The sequence below is a fragment of the Ranitomeya imitator genome, chromosome 3 (genome assembly GCF_032444005.1).
Source record: "Ranitomeya imitator isolate aRanImi1 chromosome 3, aRanImi1.pri, whole genome shotgun sequence".
NCBI classification, from domain to species: Eukaryota; Metazoa; Chordata; class Amphibia; order Anura; family Dendrobatidae; genus Ranitomeya; species Ranitomeya imitator.
In genome coordinates, this window is record NC_091284.1 from 478,977,407 (window position 1) to 478,998,118 (window position 20,712).

The 20,712-nt window shown below is 40.5% G+C and overlaps 1 protein-coding gene across 1 annotated transcript in view; it reads left to right on the plus strand.

Moving 5' to 3' along the window:
• The window catches only part of CYBB (cytochrome b-245 beta chain), a 92,459-nt gene that overhangs the window by 40,826 nt on the left and 30,921 nt on the right, over positions 1-20,712 (plus strand). The window contains exons 6-10 of the mRNA XM_069757543.1: positions 6,650-6,840; positions 10,896-11,022; positions 13,841-13,933; positions 14,090-14,343; positions 20,046-20,208. Of these exons, the coding sequence (XP_069613644.1) occupies positions 6,650-6,840; positions 10,896-11,022; positions 13,841-13,933; positions 14,090-14,343; positions 20,046-20,208 (828 nt within the window). The remainder of the gene's footprint in view (positions 1-6,649; positions 6,841-10,895; positions 11,023-13,840; positions 13,934-14,089; positions 14,344-20,045; positions 20,209-20,712) is intronic.

Below are 20,712 nucleotides of genomic sequence, written 5' to 3' on the forward strand. Positions count from 1 at the left end.
ATATGTAAAAATTATAGCTCTCAAAATGTGGTAACGCAAAAAATATTTTTTGCAATAAAAAGCATCTTTTAGTGTGTGACGGCTGCCAATCATAAAAATCCGCTAAAAAAAACGCTATAAAAGTAAATCAAACCCCCCTTCATCACCCCCTTAGTTAGGGAAAAATTAAAAAATTTAAAAAATGTATTTATTTACATTCTCCCATTAGGGCTAGGGTTAGGGTTAGGGTTAGGGTTAGGGCTAGGGCTAGAGTTAGGGCTAGGGTTAGGGCTAGGGCTAGGGTTAGGGCTAGGGCTAGGGTTAGGGCTAGGGTTAGGGCTAGGGTTAGGGCTAGGGTTAGGGCTGGGGCTAGGGTTAGGGCTAGGGTTGGGGCTAGGGTTAAGGCTACAGTTAGGGTTGGGGCTAAAGTTAGGGTTACGGTTTGGATTACATTTACGGTTGGGATTAGGGTTAGGGGTGTGTCTGGGTTAGAGGTGTGGTTAGGGTTACCATTGGGATTAGGGTTAGGGGTGTGTTTGGATTAGGGTTTGTTATAATTGGGGGGTTTCCACTGTTTAGGCACATCAGGGGCTCTCCAAACGCGACATGGCGTCCGATCTCAATTCCAGCCAATTCTGCGTTGAAAACGTAAAACAGTGCTCCTTCCCTTCCGAGCTCTCCCGCGTGCCCAAACATGGGTTTACCCCAACATATGGGGTATCATCGTACTCAGGATAAATTGGACAACAACTTTTGGGGTCCAATTTCTCCTGTTACCCTTGGGAAAATACAAAACTGGGGGCTAAAAAATAATTTTTGTGGAAAAAAAAATATTTTTTATCTGCGCGGCTCTGCGTTATAAACTGTAGTGAAACACTTGGGGGTTCAAAGCTCTCACATCATATCTAGATGAGTTCCTTAGGGGGTCTACTTTCCAAAATGGTGTCACTTGTGGTTTTTTTTACTGTTTAGGTACATTAGGGGCTCTGCAAACGCAATGTGACGCCTGCAGACCATTCCATCTAAGTCTGCATTCTAAATGGCGCTCCTTCCCTTCCGAGCCCTCCCATGTGCCCAAACCGTGGTTCCCCCCCCACATATGGGATATCAGCGCACTCAGGGCAAATTGGACAACAACTTTTGGGGTCCAATTTCTCCTGCTACCCTCGGGAAAATACAAAGCTGGGGGCTAAAAAATAATTTTTGTGGGAAAAAATTTTTGTTTTATTTTTACGGCTCTGCATTATAAACTTCTGTGAAGCCCTTGGTGGGTCAAAGTGCTCACCACACATCTAGATAAGTTCCTTAGTGGGTCTACTTTCCAAAATGGTGTCACTTGTGGGGGGTTTCAATGTTTAGGCACATCAGTGGCTCTCCAAACGCAACATGGCGTCCCATCTCAATTCCTGTCAATTTTGCATTGAAAAGTCAAACGGTGCTCCTTCCCTTCCGAGCTCTCCCATGCGCCCAAACAGTAGTTTACCCCCACATATGGGGTATCAGCGTACTCAGGACAAATTGTACAACAACTTTTGGAGTCCAATTTCTTCTCTTACCCTTGGGAAAATAAAAAATTGGGGGCGAAAAGATAATTTTTATGAAAAAAAAATGATTTTTTATTTTTACGGTTCTGCATTATAAACTTCTGTGAAGCATTTGGTGGGTCAAAGTGCTCACTACACCTCTAGATAAGTTCATTAGGGGGTCTACTTTCCAAAATGGTGTCTTTTGTGGGGGGTTTCAATCTTTAGGCACATCAGTGGCTCTCCAAACGCAACATGGTGTCCCATCTCAATTCCAGTCAATTTTGCATTGAAAAGTCAAACGGCGCTCCTTTGCTTCCGAGCTCTGTCATGCGCCCAAACAGTGGTTTACCCCCACATGTCAGGTATCGGCGTACTCAGGACAAATTGTGCAACAATGTTTGGGGTCCATTTTCTCCTGTTACCCTTGGTAAAATAAAACAAATTGGAGCTGAATAAATTTTTTGTGAAAAAAAGTTAAATGTTCATTTTTATTTAAACATTCCAAAAATTCCTGTGAAACACCTGGAGGGTTAATAAACTTCTTGAATGTGGTTTTGAGCACCTTGAGGGGTGCAGTTTTTAGAATGGTGCCACACTTGGGTATTTTCTATCATATAGACCCCTCAAAATGACTTCAAATGAGATGTGGTCCCTAAAAGAAAATGGTGTTATAAAAATGAGAAATTGCTGGTCAACTTTTAACCCTTATAACTCCCTAACAAAAAAAAATTTTGTTCCAAGATTGTGCTGATGTAAAGTAGACATGTGGGAAATGTTGCTTATTAAGTATTTTGTGTGACATATCTCTGTGATTTAATTGCATAAAAATTCAAAGTTGGAAAATTGCGAAATTTTCAAAATTTTCGCCAAATTTCCGTTTTTTTCCACAAATAAACACAGATAATATCAAAGAAATTTTACCACTATCATGAAGTACAATATGTCTCGACAAAACATTGTCAGAATCACCAGGATCGGTTGAAGCGTTCCAGAGTTATAACCTCATAAAGGGACAGTGGTCAGAATTGTAAAAATTGGCCCGGTCCATAACGTGCAAACCACCCTTGGGGGTAAAGGGGTTAAATACCGCTGTCAGAGATTGACAGTGGCATTTAAGGCAAATTTTTACTGTGCAACAGTGTCTGTATTTACGAGATATAGCATGTTTTTTTTCTAATCAGTATAATTATGAAGGCAATCATTGTGGCTGAGTTGCTGTTCTGAGCTATGAACCACTGTTCCACGACCTAAAGGGCATAGAAAACCTGGATCAGAAGACAAGCTATTGACTTCAGTGGGAGAAGCACTCAAATGATTCCAATGCAATTTGTGCAGCATAAGTATAATATTATTTACTGTATTGAACATTTCTGTCCTCCAGGACCTTGTTCTTCCATATTTAATAGATGTAGAGAGTTGCAAGTAAACAGAGTACTGTTTGCAGCCATGACAGGTGTAATGGATCATGAAAGAGAACTTGACGCTCCTCCTGACGTGTTGGTTTTAAAATATACTAGTGTTTCTGATAAAATAACTATTCTGTAATGTCTTATTTAATCACTCTGACCCCTTTTTCCTGCTTATTTTTGCATAAAATTATGTTCAATTTGTCCTTTTTCTCTGTTTTTTAAATAAACATAAAATAAGCATTTTTTGGAACAATTTTAAGGGTGCCAAAAGTTTTGGCTATAACTATATATACAGTTAGGGCCAGAAATATTTGGACAGTGACACAATTTTCGCGAGTTGGGCTCTGCATGCCACCACATTGGATTTGAAATGAAACCTCTACAACAGAATTCAAGTGCAGATTGTAACGTTTAATTTGAAGGGTTGAACAAAAATATCTGATAGAAAATGTAGGAATTGTACACATTTCTTTACAAACACTCCACATTTTAGGAGGTCAAAAGTAATTGGACAAATAAACATAACCCAAACAAAATATTTTTATTTTCAATATTTTGTTGCAAATCCTTTGGAGGCAATCACTGCCTTAAGTCTGGAACCCATGGACATCACCAAACGCTGGGTTTCCTCCTTCTTAATGCTTTGCCAGGCCTTTACAGCCGCAGCCTTCAGGTCTTGCTTGTTTGTGGGTCTTTCCGTCTTAAGTCTGGATTTGAGCAAGTGAAATGCATGCTCAATTGGGTTTAGATCTGGAGATTGACTTGACCATTGCAGAATGTTCCACTTTTTGGCACTCATGAACTCCTGGGTAGCTTTGGCTGTATGCTTGGGGTCATTGTCCATCTGTACTATGAAGCGCCGTCCAATCAACTTTGCAGCATTTGGCTGAATCTGGGCTGAAAGTATATCCCGGTACACTTCAGAATTCATCCGGCTACTCTTGTCTGCTCTTATGTCATCAATAAACACAAGTGACCCAGTGCCATTGAAAGCCATGCATGCCCATGCCATCACGTTGCCTCCACCATGTTTTACAGAGGATGTGGTGTGCCTTGGATCATGTGCCGTTCCCTTTCTTCTCCAAACTTTTTTCTTCCCATCATTCTGGTACAGGTTGATCTTTGTCTCATCTGTCCATAGAATACTTTTCCAGAACTGAGCTGGCTTCTTGAGGTGTTTTTCTGCAAATTTAACTCTGGCCTGTCTATTTTTGGTATTGATGAATGGTTTGCATCTAGATGTGAACCCTTTGTATTTACTGTCATGGAGTCTTCTCTTTACTGTTGACTTAGAGACAGATACACCTACTTCACTGAGAGTGTTCTGGACTTCAGTTGATGTTGTGAACGGGTTCTTCTTCACCAAATTAAGTATGCGGCGATCATCCACCACTGTTGTCATCCGTGGACGCCCAGGCCTTTTTGAGTTCCCAAGCTCACCAGTCAATGCCTTTTTTCTCAGAATGTACCCAACTGTTGATTTTGCTACTCCAAGCATGTCTGCTATCTCTCTGATGGATTTTTTTCTTTTTTTTCAGCCTCAGGATGTTCTGCTTCACCTCAATTGAGAGTTCCTTTGACCGCATGTTGTCTGCTCACAGCAACAGCTTCCAAATGCAAAACCACACACCTGGAATCCACCCCTGACCTTTTAACTACTTCATTGATTACAGGTTAACGAGGGAGACGCCTTCAGAGTTAATTGCAGCCCTTAGAGTCCATTGTCCAATTACTTTTGGTCCCTTGAAAAAGAGGACGCTATGCATTACAGAGCTATGATTCCTAAACCCTTTCTCCGATTTGGATGTGGAAACTATCATATTGCAGCTGGGAGTGTGCACTTTCAGCCCATATTATATATATAATTGTATTTCTGAACATGTTTTTGTAAACAGCTAAAATAACAAAACTTGTGTCACTGTCCAAATATTTCTGGCCCTAACTGTATATCTACTATATAATTGTCTAAGGGTCACTTCCGTCTTTCTGTCTGTCCTTCTGTCTGTCTGTCACGGATATTAATTGGTCGCGCCTCTGTCTGTCATGGAATCCAAGTCGCTGATTGGTCGTGGCAAAACGCCCACGACCATTGCCACGACCAATGAGCGACGGGCGCAGTCCGGCGGCAACATGCCCGCTCCTTCCTCCCCGCAGTCAGTGCCCGCTCCGTTCTCCCCTCCAGTCAGCGCTCACACAGGGTTAATGGCTGCGCTAATGGACCGCGTTATGCCGCGGTGTAACGCACTCCATTTACGCTGCTATCAACCCTGTGTGACCAACTTTTTTACTACTGATGCTGCCTATGCAGCCTCAATAGTAAAAAGATCTAATGATAAAAATAATTTAAAAAAAATCATTATATACTCACTTTCCGGTGTCTTTCCCGCTCCTCGCGACGCTCCAGGGACCGTTCCATGCAAGCGGCAGGTTCCGGTGGCAAGGATGGTATGCGACAAGGACCTGCCATGACGTCACGGTCATGTGACTGCGACGTCATCGCAGATCCTGCGAGAAGGACCTGCCATGACGTCACGGTCATGTGACCGCGACGTCATCACAGGTCCTGCGCCAATACCAACCCTGGGACCGGAAGCTGCCCCGTGCACCGCACGCAGGGCCAGGACTTCAACGGAGGGTCAGTATATGTTTATTTTTTATTTTAAGTCTGTATACTACATGGCTCTGTGCTGTATACTCCATCGCTGTGTTGTATACTACGTGGCTGGGCAATATACCACGTGGCTGGGCAATGTACTACGTGGCTGGGCAATGTACTACGTGGCTGGGCAATATACTACGTGGCTGGGCAATATACTACGTGGCTGGGCAATATACTACGTGGACATGCATATTCTAGAATACCCGATGCGTTAGAATCGGGCCACCATCTAGTGTATATATATATATATATATATATATATATATATATATATATTGCAGTGGAGCTACTTTTCAATACAGAAGATGGTCACAACTCCCTTCCTCCACTGCCTGGCCTGCACAGTGACTGCTGCATAGATTACAGGACATGGCTAGAAAACTCTCCCACAAAGGTCAATGAAGCTACTATAAATGAAATGCTATATATGTAAAACAGTCATACTTTTCATTGTAATCTTGTCTGGGATGATAAGGAAAGTAACCACTGAAAAGCGATGTCTACAGAACAGGAATTATCAGACTAATGTTATGCTTGGTGGTAAAAGTTTGTAATAAAAATGGTGACATGAAAAAATCACCAAACATTACAATTTAGCCGCAAAGCAGAAGTAAACAGAGAACAAAAGGCAAATATGATGAAATAATCCAGCCAGAAGTTGACATTGTAAGGAGGAAACAGTGTATTCAATCCAGGGGAAAACCAGTCTAATTTTTATATTTCCACTTACTGTACTGCATGTCACTGAAAAAGAAATCCTTGATTGTGAAGATGTGCTATAGGATCATATTTATTTCTATTTGCTCCTTTTAAGTGATTTGATTGGTATATTTAAAATATTTTCCATATAATTCTACATGACAAGATCACAAAAGAACATAACTATCTGTTTAGTTATGAAGGAATGAGAGGCAACTTACCTGTGTATAGCTAAGGATTCTTCTGAATGATTACAAGAAGTAATTCCCAAGAATGCTTTGTATTTTTTAAGTGCATCAGTGTATTGTATACGTAGTACTTACCTTGCTTGGTAAATGATTGGATTTCATATGTTATACATTTCTGTTTTCCAACAGAATCCAATAGGAGGAATCAACGTGGCGTTCACTTTTCTGGCCGGACTTACAGGAGTAGTGATCACTCTTGCCTTGATCCTTATAATAACTTCTTCCACAAAACTTATTCGAAGGTCATACTTTGAAGTGTTTTGGTACACTCATCATCTTTTTGTCATCTTCTTCATCGGTCTTGTCATCCATGGAGCAGGGTCTGTATTTTACTCAATACTAATCTAATTTAGGTTACTTTATGTGATAGAAAATCCATAGTGCACAATAATATTCATGTGCTGTAGTTTTACATAAAGAAGTTTTAAAGGTTTTGTTTATGTAGGGAACAGGCTTGCTCTATATAAATATAAGACAATCATCCTTGCTTAACCCCTTCCTCTGTAGTGCTGCCTCTCTACAGTTGTCCCTGGCATTTGTTGACATGGTCGCAGCAGTAATGTCCAGCATGTGACCACCGCAGCCAGTTACCATGTTGAGTAGCTTTTTTGTATCCACTCCCACATGACTGCTGACAGCAGGGACAACAAATACCAGAGGCAGTGATAGAGAAAAAGGGTTCATTCACGCGTCCGATTTTCTCAAGTACGAGAAAAGCGGAACGATTACTTTGATCAGACTTTGGTCAGAATGTGAATGGAGGGTCAGTTTTTCTCATACCCATAAGTTTCTTTACCTTCTCCTTTCTAATAGTTCTTATAGTCAGTTTTCTTACGGAACCATAGACTTGCATAGCAGATTTTGATCCGACCCTCTGTACAAAATGAGAGATATTTCCTTTTAAAACGGACCACTTAGTTGAAGGAAAAAAATGGACACCTGAACAGCTCCATAGTCTATCATAGGTATGAGTGCTATCTGTGAAAAAACACAGATAGCACCTATACTGACGTCTGAATGAGACCTAATGCCGATTTTCTTATTTTTGGGTACAGTGAGCCTGTGCCCTAAAGAAATATAAGTTATAACCTGGAAAACGAGTTAAAATTATGTACATGCACTACACTTTAAAAAAACAGACAAACAAACAAACAAACAAACAAACCTTTTGTTGTATATAATCTAGTTTGTCAATAGATAGATAGATAGATAGATAGATAGATAGATAGATATGGTAGATAGATGGGTGGATAGATACATGGATAGATAGCAATGAGATAGTTAAATAGTATTTCTAGTGCAGATGGATAAACCAAATAAACAAAGAGGCCTGTAAATCAATCCATCAGGCTCGACATGACTGACAAGTGTCTCTATATTTGTGTATAAGACCTTTTAATGAAGTGGAACCATAGAGAAGCCAAAAGAAAGTTGCCAACAGACACTTATCAGTATGTCTGACTCTTTTGAAATCCATGTCTTATCTGAAATGATACAGCATGCAACACAGATCTTTGCCAAAGAGTAAGGCTATGTGCACACGTACAGGTTTTTTCGCGTTTTTTTCGCGCTAAAAACGTTATAAAAACTCATTAAAAATGCATACATTATTCATTCTATCATTTAGAATGCATTCTGCATGTTCTGTGCACATGGATGCGTTTTTTTCCGCGAAAAAAATGCATCGCGGTAAAAAAATGAGCATGTTCATTATTTTTGCGGATTTTCTGCGTTTTTCCCGCAATTCTATGCATTTGGGAAAAAAGCACAAAAAACGCACAATAAACGTGTCAAAAATGCGTCAAAATCGCGGTAAAATCACGGTAAAAACGCAGCGGATTTCTGGCAGAAATGTCCGGTTTTTGTCAGGAAAATTTCTGCAAGAAATCCTGACGTGTGCACATACCCTAAAACATCGACAAATGTCGCAAAATTTTTGACCAACGTGAAGTTGCACAAAAATGTTGCAACTTGTCGTGTTCATACCAATTTTGGGCAGCTCAGCCAAAATGGGAAGAGCTTAGTTGTAATCGGGTGTGACAATGCCTGTCCACAAATTCGTTACTGCAGCTGAGGGTCCGCAGCAGTTTCCCATGAGTTTACTTTACAATGTAAACCTATGGGAAACAAAAAACGCAGCATATGCTGCGGAAAAAACACGCAGAAACGCAGCGGTTTACATTCCGCAGCATGTCACTTCTTTCTGTGGATTCCGCAGCGGTTCTACAACTGCTCCTATAGAAAACCGCAGTTGTAAAACCGCAGTGAAATCCACAGAAAAACTGCGGTAAATCTGCGATAAATCCGCAATAAATCTGCAGCAAAAACCCAGCATTTTTCCCTGCAGATTTATCAAATCCGCTGTGAAAAAATCCGCAGTGGACCAATGTACCTGTGCACATAGCCTAAAAGTAGCAGTGTTCCAATCATTGCACAATAAATGTTACTCCTGGTCTCGACAACAGTTACATTTTTGGCAAGGTGTATGTAGGCACATGCTACTGATAAGATGCAGTCATTTATTAAGTGGCATGTGCCTCTCAATGAATTAGGCACATCCTATTTCTGTATGTCCATCATACAAAACACCCGCCAAGTCCAATGGTGTTCAATGCTGCATGTGATTAGGGCAACTTGAAACTAATGCCAGGTTTCTCTTGCATATTACAACATTAATATGGTACAGTACAGACCAAAAGCTTGGACACACCGTCTCATTTAAAGATTTTTTTGTATTTTCATGACAATGAAAATTGTACATTCACACTGAAGGCATCAAAACTATGAATTAACACATGTGGAATTATATACTTAATTTTAGTTGTTTCACACATTTTTTTTTTATGTCTTATATTCTAGGTTCTTCAAAGTAGCCACCTTTTTGCTTTGATGACTGCTTGCACACTCTTGGCATTCTGTTGATGAGCTTCAAGAGGTAGTCACCAGGAATGGTCTTCCAACAATCTTGAAGGAGTTCCCAGAGATGCTTAGCACTTGTTGGCCCTTTTGCCTTCACTCTGCAGTCCAGCTTGATTAGGTTCAGGTCTGGTAACTGTGGAGGCCAGGTCATCTGGCGTAGCACCCCATCACTCTCCTTCTTGGTCAAATAGCCTTTACTCAGCCTGGAGGTGTGTTTGGGGTCATTGTCCTGTTGAAAAATAAATGATCGTCCAACTAAACGCAAACCGGATGGAATAGCATGCTGCTGCAAGATACTGTGGTAGCCATGCTGGTTCAGTATGCCTTCAATTTTGAATAAATCCCCAACAGTGTCGCCAGCAAAGCACCCCCACACCATCACACCTCCTCCTCCATGCTTCACGGTGGGAACCAGGCATGTAGAGTCCATCCGTTCACCTTTTCTGTGTCTCACAAAGTCACGGTGGTTGGAACCAAAGATTTCAAATTGACTCATGAGAACAAAGCACAGATTTCCACTGGTCTAATGTCCATTCTTTGTGTTATTTAGCCCAAATAAGTCTCTTCTGCTTGTTGCCTGTCCTTAGCAGTGGCTTCCTAGCAGCTATTTTACCATGAAGGCCTGCTGCACAAAGTCTCCTCTTAACAGTAGTTGTAGAGATGTGTCTGCTGCTAGAACTCTGTGTGGCATTGACCTGGTCTCTATTCTGAGCTGCTGTTAACCTGCGATTTCTGAGGTTGGTGACTCGGATAAACTTATCCTCAGAAGCAGAGGTGACTCTTGGTCTTCCTTTCCTGGGGCGGTCATCATGTGAGCCAGTTTCTTTGTAGCGCTTGATGGTTTTTGCCACTGCACTTGGGGACACTTTCAAAGTTTGCCCAGTTTTTCGGACAGACTGACCTTCATTTCTTAAAGTAATGATGGCCACTCGTTTTTCTTTACTTAGCTGCTTTTTTCTTGCCATAATACAAATTCTAACAGTCTATTCAGTAGGACTTCAGTTGTGTATCCACCAGACTTCTGCACAATACAACTGATGGTCCCAACCCCATTTATAAGGCAAGAAAGCCCACTTATTAAATCTGACTGGGCACACCTGTGAATTGAAAACCATTCCCGGTGACTACCTCTTGAATCTCATCAAGAGAATGCCAAGAGTGCGCAAATCAGTCATCAAAGCAAAAGGTGGCTACTTTGAAGAACCTAGAATATAAGACATAATTTCAGTTGTTTCACACTTTTTTGTTAAGTATATAATTCCACATGTGTTAATTCATAGTTTTGATGCATTCAGTGTGAATTTACAATTTTCATAGTCATGAAAATTCAGAAAAATCTTTAAATGAGAAGGTGTGTCCAAACTTTTGGTCTGTACTATATATCAGTGTGTCGAACAATGTGACATAAATCCTTTTAATTAGTTATGATTTATTAGTAATATATATTGTGTTTTAGGCGCATTGTACGAGGTCAGACCAATCTTCACCAAAATGTTTCTTCAAATCCGGAAATATGTGAAAATTTTACACAATGGGGATCTGAGCTATGTCCAGTTCCACAATTTGCAGGAAATCCACCTATGGTATGTGTTTTTTTTTAGGATTTAAATAAATGGTTTGGAACATTTACAACATATAACTACAGCTGCTCACTATCAAACCCAAATACAAATTTTCACCTTAATTTAGTGTGGATATATTTTGTATTCTTTATAGAATACTTGTGCATACTGTATTGAAAATCTAATCTATCTATCTACATAAAACATGGGTATAGTGTCAGAATTTGCAATCAAAAGCATTTGTTCCTTTTGTGGGCACTTTCCATGACCTTAGGGAATATTTCCCACTTTCTGGTTTGCTAAAATAATATAGTTTCTAGAAATTAAAGGGGTGCAAAACCTGCAGCCCATGATTCCATTCTATGCTGCCCCAACCATATAGACAAAAAAATGATTGACTGATAGGTTGACTATATTTGGACAACTACACACAGAAGAGTAATGGTCGGCAGCTTAGGAGCGAAGACTGGTAAGTACTAATTTTGCCCCATGTGAACATCTTTAAATTGTTACATCTGTCAGATGCCACAGGCTCAAAAAGACCACATCGGACAGACGTCTGGCAGATTCCAGAGAAACCCCTGTACAAGGATCTGGTCTTACAATGGGGTTCAGTGGATTGCTTCTATGGAAAGGCTGCTGTCTGAAAATGTGAACCAGAGATAGGGATGGTCGCCAAGCAGAGTCAAATCGTAAAAGTTGCATTGAGGACAAAATCAGGAGATTTTAATCGAAATACAAACTGGAGTCAGCAACACAGCAAAAACAAAACACCCCCACCATAGCTTTGGTTTCTCTGTGTGAGATGTAAAGATATAGCTCTGATTATGTGGTCTAAGCTCCTTTGGATAACAGTTGTTACACCGTTCAGTTAAGATCGATGGGAGAGGGGAAACACAACTGAGTTTAGCTGTGTCATATTGCATACCCTTCTATCGGTTCTCTCATAGCACTATGTGTGATGCCTGTCCCCCCACACTGCATGTTTGGAGATGAGTCATGTTTATGTCTGTTTTACTACAGGTAACTTGTAATTGTGGCTTACCAGAAAAAATACCCATCCTAATTTCTATTCTCTTTTTTTGGGGGGGGGAGGGGGAGGGAGAGTGGGGGGGAGGATCGCTTTTAAATGAACTTATTACTTAAAAGTTATATTTTAACTGGTATTTTTTCTGCTAAGCCACAATTTATTCACCCGACATTTCTGTAAGTAATGAAAGCACAACAAGCTATTCCTGTGTGAGATGTAATGGCACCCAGCCATAGTATCACAGTGATTCCAAGATGCTGTGAACACAACAGACATCAGTGTGACACATCTTTGGACAGGCAGTATGGAGGAAGCAGCAGTACATCAGAGCTGACAGTGTAATGAGAGGAGGAGAGCTGGTAGAACGGATGATAATGTGACGCAGACAAACTCATCTGCACTTGCTAATCATGCAAGAGGTTAGACCAGGAGGTTAGAGCTGTGACATTATATCTCACACATTGATAAATCCAAGGTATTGTAGGGACATGTTCTTCTTTCTGCAGTATGTTGCTGCCTGCTTATGATTGGGTACCTTGTACAGGCAGAAAAAGTACACACACCTCCTGAAAACTAACTGATGTGGGGAGGAAGGGGGAGCCACGCATATGATGGGGAGGAAGGAGGAGCCACACATATGATGGGGAGGAAAGGGGAGCCACTCGTACAATGAGGGGACTGGGGGAGCCATACAGAGCAGGAGAGGATGGGGGAGCCACACAGAGCAGGACAGGGATGAGGCTTATACTTAGGTCGGCTTATACTTGAGCAAATACGATAATTATTCCCCTCACTCCTCCTTGGTCAGGCCTCATTTGGAATTCTGTGTCCAGATCTGGGCAACACATTTAAAAAGAAAAATTGAAAAACTGGAGCCAGTTCAGAGAAGAGCTACCAGGATGGTGAGCGGACTGCAAAGTATGTCCTACGAGGTCTGGTTAAAGGATTTGGAAATGTTTAGCTTGCAAGCAAGAAGGCTAAGAGGAGACTTAATAGTTGTCCACAAATATCTGAAGGGATTTCACAGTGTAGAGGGATCATCCTTATTTTCATTTGCACATGGAAACACGAGAAGTAATAGAAAGAAACTGGAAAGGGAGAAAATACAGAGTCGATATTAGGAAAAAAAAATTGACAGTGAAAGAGATCAATGAGTGGAACAGGCTGATACGAGAGGTGGTGAGTTGTCCTCCAATGGAAGTCTTCAAACAGAGGGTTTCCATTTTTTTAATCATTTGCATATCATTAATATGTCTATCAATCCTGTGCTTTCCATATTTCCTTGAAAGTAAAATGTAAAAAAATACAACAGTGAAGGTTCTTCGTGCATAAATTGGCCAATTCATGTAAGCCTATCAACTGCGACAAGGTGACACTTCTCTGATGGGTCCTATCATCTAAAACATGCCTCTCTTGTGCTATAAATCTACAGTGTGAATGGGCAAACATGCCTCTCCTTGGTTACAAACCTGCACATTAAAGTAAGCTGGTAAGAACCAGAGTTGATTATAAAAACCCTTGGGCTTGTTTTAGGTGATAGGACCCTTCAGAGAAGTGTCACCTTGTCGCAGTTGATGGGCTCACATGAATTGGCCAATTCATGCGCTAAGAACCTTCACTTTTGTAAGTTATTTTTTTTTAAATTTACATTTTATTACAGTTTACTCGCAATTATAATAGATTTTTTGTTTGCATATATACCGTAGGTCTCTAAAGAGTGCTGCCGTGTTCCTCCTTTTTGCAAGTAATATACAGTGTAGTATTCTTAATTGTTAATTTTAAAAAGCTGGATATTTTTTTCTCCAATAGACATGGAAGTGGGTTGTAGCGCCTATGGCCCTATATGTCATTGAAAGACTCATCCGATTTTGGAGATCCCAACAAAAAGTTGTTATCACAAAGGTAATGTTATTACATGTGTGGCGTGGCTGTCAATGTAACAAAACCTGAAACAGCAATATACTATGTGTCTGTATGTCTATCTAGTTAATTGACATTACAATCAAGGATTTGAATGTTGTTGAGGTTACTTACCATCTTGATTCTTTCTACTATCAGGTTGTTACGCATCCTTTCAAAACATTTGAGCTGCAAATGAAGATGAAAGGTTTCAAAATGGAAGTTGGACAATATGTATTTGTGCAGTGTCCTGCAGTATCTAGCCTTGAGTGGCATCCATTCACTTTGACTTCTGCTCCAGAGGAAGACTTCTTCAGTATTCATATTCGGATAGTTGGAGATTGGACAGAGGGTTTGGCTAAAGTTTGTGGTTGTGACAAGACCGAATTTCAGGATGCATGGAAACTACCAAAGTAATTACTCCACCCAATATGTCATCTAAGTAGATCAAAAAGCATAATTCTATTAATTTCATAGTATGTCTTTTCAGGGATTGTAGTTATGTATTTTTACATCACAAAGGTCCAGATCTAATGTATAGTCTTAGGCCTCATTCATACATACGGTAGTTACATTTAGTTACATAGTTACATAGGAAGAAAAAAAAGACCTAGGTCCGTCATGTTCAACCTTCCTCCACCATTTTGTCACTAAATTAACTATAACCAGTAGTAATGAGCGAATATACTCGGTACTCGAGGTTTCCCGAGCACGCTCGGGTGTCCTCTGAGTATTTCTAAGTACTCGGAGATGTAGTTTTCAGCGCCGCAGCTGAATTATTTACATCTGTTAGCCAGCATAAGTACATGTGGAACGTCGCCTAAAGAAACGTCACAAACATCACCATCCTTACTAAAAGAAGCCAAGGCAGCACCTCGGGCAGTCTTAACTGTCTCAACCAGCTCTCTCTGTACTTGAGGGTGAGACGTAACCAACGCCTAATGCTCTACAGACAAATCCTGCATCATTTGTGTGAGACTGGCTACTTGATCTGTCAAAGTGCTGAGCGGATCCATACCACATAAAAAAAATAGACCTCCACTAGGTTAAATATATTGTCAGTGATAATGTGGTGCATAACGAGGATAACAACCAGGAGGAACTGAAGGGAGGTAACAGGAACTCACCTGAAGCGAAGATCTGAAGAGCTGGGCAAAACTAAGCCAGGGGTCAGCAGCTGGTCGGGAGTGTGGTACCAAGAGGACGAGACGAAAACACAGCCAGAAACATGCCAAAGATCAGAGCCAAATGGGACAATCCAAAACAGGAATGCAAGATGGAAGGGCAGGTCAGAAATCAAGCCAGGTCATACACAGCGGGGAACAGACACACAGGACGCATTAAGTCAGATGTTAGGTATGGAGCAAATACGAACACGGGCAAACAGGTAGCAAAGGGCACACTCAGGTTACGCTAGGTCAGCTGCTCTAGCCGAAGAAATAAACTATCACTGACATCAGCTGTCAGCAACAGAGCAGGGAAATAGCCACCGTACACCAGAGAGAGGCAGGAAAGGTTAACCTGCGCATGACCAGGTCAGGAAAGAGATCGCCTGAAGTAAAACCTGACCTGGATCATGACATTTTCCACCCATAATGAGTGCCCCCTGGTCATTAGTATGTTCCTTGGAAGGAATTAGTCAAGCGCCAGTCCTTTATATTGACAACACATACATTTATACATGTAAATGAGATCCCCTCTGAGGCATATTTTTTCTAAGCTAAATAAGCCCAACTTTTCCAACCTCTCATCATATGAGAGGCCTTTCATCCCTTGTAATAATCTAGCTGCTCGTCTTTGAACTGATTCTAACTTCTGAATGTCCTTTTTAAATGTGGAGCCCAAAACTGAATCCTATATTCTGGATGTGGCCTTACCAGTGATTTATAAAGGGGTAACAGTACGTTGAAATTGTGAGATTTTATCTCTTTTTATACACCCTAAAATCTTGTTTGCTTTTGAGGCTGCTGCTTGACATTGAGTACTGCTGCTCAGCTTACTTGTAACCAGAATACCCAAGCCCTTCTCCTGTTCTGTAGTCCCAAGTATGCTCCCATTTAATGTATATGCAGTAGTGTTGAGCGATACCGTCCGATACTTGAAAGTATCGGTATCGGATAGTATCGGCCGATACCCGAAAAATATCGGATATCGCCGATACCGATATCCGATACCAATACAAGTCAATGGGACATCAAGTATCGGAATGTATCCTCATGGATCCCAGGGTCTGAAGGAGAGGAAACTCTCCTTCAGGCCCTGGGATCCATATTAAAGTGTAAAATAAAGAATTAAAATAAAAAATATTGTTATATTCACCTCTCCGGCGGCCCCTGGACATCAGCGGGAGGATCCGGCGTCCGGCACGGCTTCTTTCTTCAAAATGCGCGCCTTTAGGACCTGTGGAATGACGTCCCGGCTTCTGATTGGTCGCGTGCCGCCCATGTGACCGCCACGCGACCAATCAGAAGCCGCGACGTCATTCCTCAGGTCCTAGAAGGCGCTCATTCTAGGACTTTAGCTGAGGAATGACGTCGCGGCTTCTGATTGGTCGCGTGGCGGTCACATGGGCGGCACGCGACCAATCAGAAGCCGGGACGTCATACCACAGGTCCTAAAGGCGCGCATTTTGAAGAAAGAAGCCGTGCCGGACGCCGGATCCTCCCGCTGATGTCCAGGGGCCGCCGGAGAGGTGAATATAACAATATTTTTTATTTTAATTCTTTATTTTACACTTCCGATACCGATACCCGATATCACAAAAATATCGGATCTCGGTATCGGAATTCCGATACCGCAAGTATCGGCCGATACCCGATACTTGCGGTATCGGAATGCTCAACACTAATATGCAGCAATAGGATTACTCCGTCCAAGGTGCATTACTCTTCATTTATCTACGTTAAACCTCATTTGCTAAGTGTTTGCCCATTCAGACATCTTATCCAGATCATTTTGCAAAATTGTAATATCAAGGCCAGATTTAAGTATCCTACACAATTTGGTGTTATCAACAAAGACTGACACTTTACTCTCAATCCCATCCAAAAGGTCATTAATATAGAGGTTAACGTCCAAAATATGGACCAGTTTTCTTCATTGTGTTAGATCAGATTGTCATCAAAGTTTGGTCAGTGTGTACATTTTTGCCATCAGTGATCTTCTCATATGCCAAAAAGAAAATAAAAATGTAAAAGATTCTCCTAACCATAATGTTAAAACCGTACAACACTCAACTTGCACACTGATGCCATCCATGAGTTGAACATGACTTTCATAGATTCATAGACTTGTGTGGGTGATTTTGATCTATGAAACGGATTGAAAAAGGACATATCTCTGTTTTAATCTTTTTTTACGACTGCATGTAGGCAAAAAATTGCAAACAGACATGTGGACAGCACATAAGCATTTAACCCCTTACCGATAACTGACATAGAGTTACTTCATATGCCAACTACTTGACTTTGCTGTGGTCTTGCAGGTCAAGCCTGCATCTTTCCTGGCAGACGAAGGCCGTAATATTCAGCCATCATCTGCCTCTAACAGCTGGTATCCTGTTAAATGCCGCTATCAATCTCTGTCATCACGGGGGATGCATCATTCTATGGGCCCCTTGGCGCTCCAGTGATGTGGTCACATGGCCCGATGGGTTGCCAAGATGGTTAGGTGTCTGCTGAAGTCCCCCATGCCTGTCATGATGGTGCTCTGGTGAAAATCAGCCTGTAGCTGGCATTCATAGGATACCATTATTTTCGCTATACACAGCAGTACTGTAGTATTGCTGTGTATAGTAGAAGCGATCGGATCAAATCCCTTAAGGAAACTAATAAATACACCAGAAAATTTTTAAAAATGCTTTTAAAAATATGAAAAAAATGAAAAAAAAAATCTGAAAGTCCAAATCACCCCTCTTGCCCCCCCATTAAAAATAAGGAAATAAAACAATACACATATTTCATTATAGAATTAAGACATCTGCAAAAGTCAGATCTATCAAAATATAAAATTAATTTCCCTGACTGGTAAAAGGCATAATGAGAAAAAAGTTGAAACACCAGAAATACTTTTTTTGGCTGCTGCAACTCTGCACAAAATTTATATATGGTAATTAAAATGCTGGCTTGGGGTACAAACAACAAGTACTCACACACCTCCATTAACTGAGAATTGAAAATGCTACAAGACAGAAACAAAATGAACACATACCCTGCTGCAAGTAAAAGCAATATTGCATATAAATAACATAGGGTACTTAGTAAACACCATTTTTGATGAAAAAAAGTGTTAAAGCCATCCCACCAGCGTCATGGTACCCAAATAAGGATTGTCATAACCTCAAGTATAAAAACGTTACCAGAGGTTATGACCATCCCGATTTGAGTACACCTTGACTTTGGTGTTCCTGTTGGCATTAACTAAGTGCTGTTTATACGCAGTATTGCTATTACTTATTACTTATTTACATACAGCAGGGTATATGTTCAGTTTGTTTCTATCTTAGGTTTTGTTTGTTTAATGCCAATGTGAACTTGCTCCTACTTTGCATGCTTACCAACTTATACTCCAGTTCATTTTTTTCAGTTAAGTCTTGGAGAATGGTGACATAAGCTAATTTTTTTTAAAATACATTTCAGATTTTTTTTCACCACTAAAAAAAACAAGCAAACTATGCATGTTTGGCATTGCTGTATTCGTACTGAACTGGAGAATCATATTGCTGAGTAGTTTTACCATGTATAGAACATTGTAATAAAAAAAAATAGTATACAAAAACTAAATAGCAAAAAATTTAAATAGCCACTTTAGGAAGGGATTAATAGATATGTCTTATCTGTGATGTCCAGGGAAAGCACACATACGTGAAAAATGGACATCTGAATGAGGCCTTAGAAATAAATATATTTGTTGCCTCTAGCTACCACAATGGTCATGATCAGATCTTGGTTATAAGATGGTCACATTGGTGCTAGGCTTCGTACAAGACACATCTGTGAGACGTGTACAGCAAAAAACCATGAACCTATGTATCTATTATATGACCAGGATAGATTTTCATGCCCTGAAAGTAGACAAAGTTAGTTTCTCTTAAATTAGTGAGAACTAGATGCTAGAAATGTATTAGAAATTTGGGAAACTTTTTTGTTACTCACTCAGTCACTTTTATTTGCTGAAAACATACTGCTTTTAAGACTTAAAGTGAATTTGTCTGCAGTTTTTTGCTACCTCACCTGAGAGCAGCATTATGTAGGAAAATAGACCCTGAATAAACCATGTATCACTTAGTTTATTGGGAGCAGCAGTTGTGACACTATTAGAGTTCTTAGATGCAGCATGAAGCAGAGCTGAGAAAGCTGACTCCACCCACACTACAGCTTTCTGTGTATGCACATTCTCTATTGATGGTGAGCTGCTTAACACAGTTGGGGGCGGAGTTGAATAGGTCTCATGTGCTGCTGGAGTCCAAGCAGTTATTAGGTCCCGTTGATAAAACCTTCATTGTAAGTATGTAACAGCACACAGTTTGACAAATGACACACTGCTAAACCCAATGATTTAACCCCTACCTCATGCTGCCTTTAGATTACATAGCAAAAACCTGCCAACAGAGGCTCTTTAAAACATACATAAAACCACATGGAGTCTGTATGGCACTATACTTCAGAGCCATAGGCAGCATGCCTCCATATTGTGCCTCTGTGCAGCACTGTATTCTCTACTAGGGGCAGTTAATCTAGACAAAGAATACCGCCAATATATGGAATTAGGTGGTACATGCCAGGATTTATGTTCTTGTACGAAATAGAATGCAAATGGTGACACAGCATGGACCCATAGATGACTTCTCCTAATTAACCTCTGTACATGTCTTTTAACGGAATAATGGACAATCGTAAAGACAATTTCTTTGCCAAAAAAGGAATTGTCTTTATGAAAATCCAACACAGTCAATCCTTATTTATCCTGAGAGCAGTGAACGGTGGGTTGGCAAATAAAAAAAAGTTTAGAATTTTTCTTTGAATACATTATGTAGGCTGTAGCTTATATTTTCAAGGTTATTATCTTAATGTGTACTGAAGTATTAATGGGTTTTATTGTGTTATGTTCCCTTAAGAATTTCTATAGATGGTCCTTTTGGAACAGCAAGTGAGGATGTTTTTAGCTATGAAGTGGCTATGCTGGTAGGAGCAGGCATTGGTGTTACCCCATTTGCTTCTGTTCTGAAATCTGTCTGGTACAAATATTGCAGTAATGCGTCAACCTTAAGACTAAAAAAGGTACGTATCTGTAATTCCTTTGCAGCTAATATGTAAAGTACTCAGAAAAAGTATTTTTTAGATTTTGCATAGTTGTCACACTTTGAAGCACACTTACAGAATGCCGCCATTTGAACATCAGTCTTAATTAGAAATTAACTGGAGTATAATCTGAAAAATGTATTAAAAGGCACATGCATCACCCCCATACAAGAGCCAAAAACATCTACACCAGAAATAACCAAGTGTAGATTTGTTTTATAGCTTATACCAGTTTCTGGCATCAAATTTGTTTGACTGTGGGAGGCTACACCCCTTTCTTTTAAGCCAACCCACCTTTTCTAAAAAGAAGTGAGAATGGTATTGTAATTCGTGCAATGTTCACGGTAACCTTGCTGCTTCAAAATGGCTACCATGAACAGGATAGCGCTAAGCTACTCCGTTTCCCAGAACCCAGGGGTTGCCCTGGCCTTCACCTTTTAAACCCTGCCCTCTACAGGGATCTGGACTTACACAAGGGACCCT